The following is a 7828-nucleotide window of genomic DNA, read 5'->3' as shown; positions in this document are numbered from 1 at the left end:
ATTGCAATGCTCGATCTGGCATTTTATGTAAGTTAATGTTTATGACAATACGATTTTGCACCTATTTTGTTTTTAAAAAGTAAGATAAAATAGGCCTTCAATAGTCAGTTTTGCTTAACGCAGGTAATGTGGAATGCCGCAATGATAACTTTATAAAAATATCAATCATCTGTTAATAGCAGGCAGTGTGTCATCAAGAAAATGGTAATTAAAGCGCGCGCCTGTTATAGTCACAACTTGGTACTAGTATAGTAAAACAAAATTAACACTAGATCTGTATATTGTTGAAAGCAGAGCAAATATATACCTGCTTCTCAGAATTAAATTCTATTTGAAAATGCGTCGGAATCGTGTCTTTAACTATTACATCACAGCCGTCAGCACTGAAGAATAAATCATAACATATTGATTCATTGACCGGTAAAGAAAAAATGCACATCAAATAACATGAAAACTTGATGACATTGTTTTGCCATATAACTCTTTGCCATGCTTTAATTAATGATACTTAACTCGATTATATGGATAGAAATAATAATGTTCAACTATACGTGTAAAATAAATGATCTTCATTCGATATGTAAAATTCTAATATTATTAATATGAATAGAAATAATAATGTTCAAATTCACATGTATAATACATTTTATTGATTGAATTATCTACTTCCTTCCAAGCAGACAGTATGGATTCATTATTGGATACACATGTCCTTTAACAACCACTATTCCAAGTGAAGCCTAGAAGTGAGTTTAAAACTATTTGACATTATTTTTCCTTATCGCGTAAGACCGCAATATTAAAAATCTAACGATCAATAGCATATAAATCTTTCTCCATGATGATCAGTTATGTTATTAAAACACTTTGAAGTCAGAGATTGGTAGCATTGTATTGTTTAACAAAGTTCTTTAAACACATATCAAATACATACTTCTCAAATTAATTAAAGTAAGAAAAACTAAAAAACTATAAGTAACAAGCTATGAAGCAATAAAAAAATTACCTTTGCCATTGTTGAAATATTCCGCATTGAATTAACTTTCTCTGTTGACATAAATCAGGGACAGATGGGGTTCATAAAACATATTATCGCCTGTTTTATCAGAAATTACTGCAAATTGCCCTTCAGACTGCCTCGGTAGATATAATTGCTTACACTGCGGTGTCAGGTTACCGCACTGATCTCTGTGTGAGCGAAACTAAAATCTACAAGTTTTAATGCACCAGTCAATGTGTGCGTTTCACTGGTCCATAACGTTGGTTGACAGTTCCTGATTTAAAGGGAAGATAACCCCTCTCTGACTTGTCTGGAGGTGTGATCTTTGTGGACACCATGTTCCGGTGTCCACAACGAAAAATGTGTCCACAACGAAGGTCAAAATCATACAAATGTGTCCACAACGGTAGGAATATGAGGGCACGCACACGCACACGCACACACACACACACACACACACACACACAAACGCTACCAATCGGGGATTTAAGTTATAAACCTACCAACTGGAAGCTTCTTTATTTCTGCAGCTACAGTCATCATATTTCTATCAACTCTTATTCTTACTATTTTTAAATTATCCGAGGCTTTAGATTAAAGCTATCTTCAATTGTTAAGCAATGAGTTTTTTTCACATTCAAAACGGGGAATTTTGTGTTTAAACCAACTGAGGTAAATGTGTAACAAACCGGGTGTTTGTGTATCGACGAAATGTGGAACTGTGTGTTTCAACAAAACGGGGAATTAGTGTAAAGACTAAATGAGGTACAAGTGTATAACTAAACGGGTGCGTGTGTATAGTTGAAACGAGGAACTAGCTAGTAAATATGGGATACGAACTGGTCCAAAACTCTCAAAAACCGCATCTTGCGGTTTAAAAGCGCATCATGTGGTTTATAAAGCGCATCTTAACCGGATGCAGTACAGTACGGTAGGGTATTGTTTTTCTATCGACCAATGAGAAAGCTCGTTATTCATTTGAGCGCGATTTGCGAAAGACTGAACAAAAAGACAACAAAAAAACAAACAAAAAAACAGCCAGCTAATATCAAATAATGACAAATTAAAGTAATGGACATCGGAAACTTCCTTGAGCGAGATCGGGATGTAATGGGATCGATCAATAGGTCACTAGAAGTGTCACAGTCTCAAGATGCTTTAGACAGCGCCATTGTCTGGATGGACGCGTTGATTAGAAATGTCAACAGAATGACTGTAGCCTATCCCGGATTAGTCCAAATAAATTGTACTCGCGAGTTGAATATCGTTAATCTCTTTTGACTGGTCGATACCCCCTCTTCTAGGTAGACAACGTGAAATATTAAAATGTAAAATCAGTCTACCCGAGGTGTCATTATTTAGACTAATCCCGGATGTGCAAATATTTTGACCAACTTGTCAGAAGCCATAGAAGTAGTACAAGAGTTAAAAAGGTTTGTAGTTTTTCTGTCAAACTGAATACATGGTGACTAGTAAGAAACCCCCTCAAAAATGCCCATCCCTATCCACAAGTGGCTGCCTGTAGACCCGGAGTCTAGAGGTCCGGTTACCAGTCTGTAGTTCAAAGCTCAAATTATGATGTCAAAGAAGTAATCTTGAAACGTCATGAGCGTGTTCCTGATGCATAGTACCAAATGACCCATGCTGAATTTGCCTGAGTAAAACAGCACTTATTTGATAGTTTGAGTACCTTAAAGAAGATTGTTTAATTTATTATATACCTTTATAAATTCTGTAAAAAATACAGCTTGTTTTTCACGAGGAAATACGAACAGGCTGAAAACAAATCCCGGATTGTACCTCAAAACTCCGGATTATACCCCTCCGTATTGCATGTTGCCGGACTATTTTCATTAATATGCATAACCTGACCCAGATCTATAAATAGCGCACAAAAAACCCCACTCAGTTCTATTTTCAGATCGATAACAACGAATAACCTTGAAGAAAAACTGTTTCATCCATTTTATGTTATTGTGCTGTTAAACAATTATTATGTGTAAGTTTGCTTTTTCTGTCATTTTTTTCATCAAAATAGCTGAAAAACGATAATGATTTCTAAAAGGTGGCAATCAATACTTTCACGACTTTAAACGAGTGACAATCAATGATTGCAATGTATAGTATATTCCTGCGCGAGCTGAACAAATAGTTATTTTTGCCGATGGGTATTTGGTCATCTTTTGAATAAAATAACAACAAGTAAAATGTAGGAGGTATATAATAAAAGGGTCATTATAACAGTAGCTTGATCTGGGATGTTGTATTCGGCTCTCGTTGATTTTGTGGGCGGATCACACTCGGCGCTTCCGCGCCTCGTGTGATCCGCCCACAAAATCAACTCGAGCCGAATACAACATCCCAGATCGCGCTACTGTTATAATAACCCTATTTTATTATATGCTGAGACAGCTAATGTTAACTTAAGAATTTATAAGGAGTATTGGCACCGAGGCTTCATCCTTTTTACAGGAGGTGCAAAATTGTTGCACAAAATCTTGCACTAAAAGGTCCACGCATACAAATATACATGCACGTACGCACGCACGCACACACACACAAAGCAAAGCAAGACGGTGCCCAAGTAGTTTGTTCTTTGTGCCCACTTGTTTTATTTTTAGTTTACAGCTTTGTTAATGTGTTTCTTGATTATTAGATCCTAAAGTGTGAGGTTGTTCACTGTTCAAGGTTTCTGACCATTTCTAAACGATGTTCCCATTTTCAGCGTGCCTTTTGTCCGGAGAGGTTTATATGTTATGTATATTGTATTGTGGTGTGCACTGGTATACCGACTCCACGTTTAGATACTGAATTAATTTTAGATATTTTTAAACATTTTAATTTGAACATTTGGTAAATTTCGTTTAATTCGGGACTAAAGGAGTAACAACGACTAAGCCGTTTTAATTGCCACGTTTTCGTCAACAGGCGCAAGACGAATCCAAAGCTAGGCGTAAACAGGCGTAACCTGGTTATAACAATGAGTACAAGTTGTCAAACAATACATATTTCTAAAGTAGAAATCAATATATTTTGCTAGAATGTGTTTTGTATAATGATTTATCTGAAAAATCTTAAGCCGTATTTTTATGTAAAAAAAAAGACCGAACAAACACAAAACTGAATTGAAAAAATCTGAAAACATAACTTAGGTCATTAGAAATATATCGCGACGTTGAAAACAAAAAGTCTTATGTTTTATTGTTTAACCCACGATGAGCAGTCTCAATTCAAATTTCATATTTTTTCTTTGTAATTGCACTTCTAACGTACTAGAACTAAAATACATAGTCTCCTGTCACAAATTTGCATTTGTTAGGAAAACTTTTGTGAGACTAAATACTAAAACAGCGAAACTATTTGACACAGCGAGGTTTATTTCTCATGAATGTACCCTTTAAGCGTATATCCGCTAGTAAAAAATGGTGTATCCCGCAAAATTGATCATAGATGGCCGTTTAGTTCACGATGAATTACCCGAAGGGAACTTCTATATTCAAAACAATCGCCTACAAAATATTGAATTTATAAATAGCCCCAGGGGCATTGATCGCCAATTACCTACAACAGCAAATAATAAAGGAGAACTACGTGCATATTTACCGCAACAAGGCGGAACACAAATACAGTTTACCCATGAAGGAACAGTAGACACGCGGTATCTGCAGCAAGGAGCAGCACAGTCCCAGTTCGTGCCGACAGAAACGAACACCAATATACCACAACCAGAAGCAAACGCTCAGTCCTGGCAACCACTTTCACACTTTCAAAGTCCACAGCCAGCAGGATTCATGCAGCACCCACAAGCAGCAGTAAACATGCAGCACTAACAACCAACATTACGCATGCAGCACTCACAACCAGAATTACGCATGCAACACTCACAACCAGCAGTACATATGCAGCACTCACAACCAGAATTACACATGCAACATTCACAACCAGAATTACATGTGCAATACTCACAACCAGAATTACACATGCAGCACTCACAACCAGAATTACACATGCAACACTCACAACCAAAATTGCACATGCAGCACTCACAACCAGAATTACACATGCAACACTCACAACCAGCAGTACACATACAGCACTCACAACCGAAAGAACGCATCCAGGTATCTCAAACCGCAGAACATACAGACCTACCAACCGAGAGCACATACATACATAAGTCACAACCGGCATCTCACACACAGACCTCGCAACAGTTAGCACACGAACAGATCTCTCAACATGCAGCACATACACAAACCCCTCAGACATCTGAAAACACTCAACTCTCGCAAGCAGGTGAACATGAATTGACTAAAGAGACTGGACAGGCACAGTTGATTACTAATTTGGCAGGAGAGTTGTCAAATAAAGTGTTAGGACATGATAGTTCAGCGGAGCAGTACCCTATTACAGATGCTACACTGACACTCAATTTCCCTCTAGAACATTTTGATTCCCCTCCCACATCGGAAGTGCCTCCAGTGACACCTAACATCATGCCTACTCAGTCTCAGTTTTTGACAAAAACAAATGTATCAACAGTTTATTCTGAGTCAACGAGTTCAATTACTAAAATGAACTGTCCTAGCAGTACAGAACGAAGAAATGAAACTGAACAATTGGTACTGTAACCGTTATATTTCTGGGGTTACGGAAGCCACTTGGATAAAACCTGCAGAATCCAAGGAACAAGTCTGTCATGTAACTGCATAAATGTGACTTTATTTTGAAAGGTATTTATTTGTCATAAATTACCAATAAACATGTGGCACACATGTAAAATGCTGAATATATTATGAGCAAACAAGAAGTATGATACTTATAAAATATAGATATACTGTCTAATAAACAATTAATCTATCATTACAATATTCTTTCAAAATGATTAGTAAGAAATTCTTTATACTCGAACTACCTTTTTTTTCCGCGCAGATTACCCTAATATAACTTCAATTATAAATAAATGAATATTCAAAATACAGTGTCTGGAAAGAAATGACTGAATGTATGTGAATAAGAAATTATAGTCACAAAATACACGTAATACATTTCTATATAGCAATTGAACATTGCAATTATCATTACATTACAACAAATCATTCAAACACCTAATAAAACTTAACCGCAATATACAAGATACTAAAGTAAATAAAATGATAATAATTTTCTCAAAAAATATAACAAAATATCTTACCTGCAGAATCCAAGGAACAAGTCTGTCATGTAACTGCATAAATGTGACTTGTCCTTCAGTTCTGGAATTCTGCTTATATAGGCAAGATGCCGATGGGCAGATGTTGTTGTTTTAATAATGTATTTCTAGGTGGCAATACCGCGTCATACCAAAGACGTAAAAAATGGTACTAGCAGCTTCCTCGCTTGGCGCTCAGCATTAAGAGGATAGTGCTAGGACTGGTCAGCCCGGTGTCAGTATAATGTGACTGGGTGGGGTATCATGCCACGTGTCTACGGCGTGATATTCCAGTGAGGCAGCACTATAAAGTTGGGCATTGTGCTCACTGCTACAAGTAGACACCGTCGTTTATATGACTGAAAAACTGTTGAAAAAGACGTTAAATCCGAACACACACACACTAGGTGGCAATAGAAATCTAGTTGGACAGTGGAAGTTATGTCACCATTAGTACAATTTTGTGTAATAGTATCATTGTTCCTAACAGTTTGATAAATTCTATTATCTATTTATAAGAGAAAATGTACAGTATCAATAAATGTCAGCTAGAACAATCAACAATATTAACTATTTCCAATAGTTAAGTTATCACTTGTTATTAGAAAAATTAACCTCACTATTGTAACCTGTCCAGGCAACATCTGGTATATTGATATTCATTAGTGTCCACTTATCAACAACAAAAACTGTTACTACATCACACCCCTCTTTGGAGATGAAGCCTGTGGCTTCATCTTAAGACAACAGTTTAATACGTTACACATTGAAACTAAACTATATTAAAAAATAAACATGAGATAATAAACATATGTATATACATGAGAAAGATGCAATAAAATACTCGAGACACTAAGAAATGTCTAAGGTCTAAGCAACCATCCAAACTCTAGGAACTGTATGTAACAGTAAGTGTCTGTGGAGTTCCTACTTTTTCTGTTTCATTCGTAGAACTGTTCGAATGCGTCGTGACGTCTGTGAATACACTGTACAAATAACTCATATCGTTATGTTGAAGAAATGTTGAATACACAATCCATGGATATTACTGACGAAGAAAAGCAACTCGTATATGAAGTTTATCTCAGTAAATATATGCATTCTCGCTGTAATATTGTGAATGTCCAACTATTGCAGCTATTTGAACAGAGTCAATAATCTATATGCATAACGATTCTTTTCGTTAGTAGTGAAGTCAATGTTTGCACATATCCAAGATAATATAGCATCTGTCCACGATCCTGGAAGGCTGGAATACAGCACCAGTACGAAGTAGGTTGGTATATCTGGTTGACACTCGACTACGGGTCTTCCTGACAGTAACCTCGTTGTGACATACCTTTATTCCGCATTAACATAAGAGGCAAGATCATGGTTGGAAAAGAGAACATTGGACAATGAAGAACTTAGGATAATGTGGGATAAAGTGGTTGTCTCTCAGAATCACCACTTCCCATGTTGGAGGGTAGGTTTTGTGAACAAATGGGTACTGGGATGCATAAGTCATAATGGGACACATAGAGCTGAATAGTATATGCTCTCTTGTTGTCCAGGATCTTACGCATGGAATAAGCAGTCACTGGGTTTAACCTGATTGACTTGGGAAGGGAGGGCATATCATCAAAATTGGGAATGAC

The 7828-nt window shown here is 36.7% G+C and overlaps 1 protein-coding gene across 1 annotated transcript; it reads left to right on the top strand.

The window, feature by feature from the left end:
* Positions 1-4845: 4845 nt before the first annotated feature.
* Positions 4846-5631, top strand: LOC128550252 (prespore vesicle protein-like). Its single transcript, XM_053528937.1, has one exon. It carries the CDS (start codon positions 4846-4848, stop codon positions 5629-5631), a length of 786 nt encoding a protein of 261 aa, XP_053384912.1.
* Positions 5632-7828: the final 2197 nt, after the last annotated feature.

This window comes from Mercenaria mercenaria, chromosome 1, assembly GCF_021730395.1.
Source record: "Mercenaria mercenaria strain notata chromosome 1, MADL_Memer_1, whole genome shotgun sequence".
NCBI classification, from domain to species: domain Eukaryota; kingdom Metazoa; phylum Mollusca; class Bivalvia; order Venerida; family Veneridae; genus Mercenaria; species Mercenaria mercenaria.
Note: the sequence above shows the minus strand (reverse complement) of the source record. Positions and strands in the feature narration are given on the sequence as shown.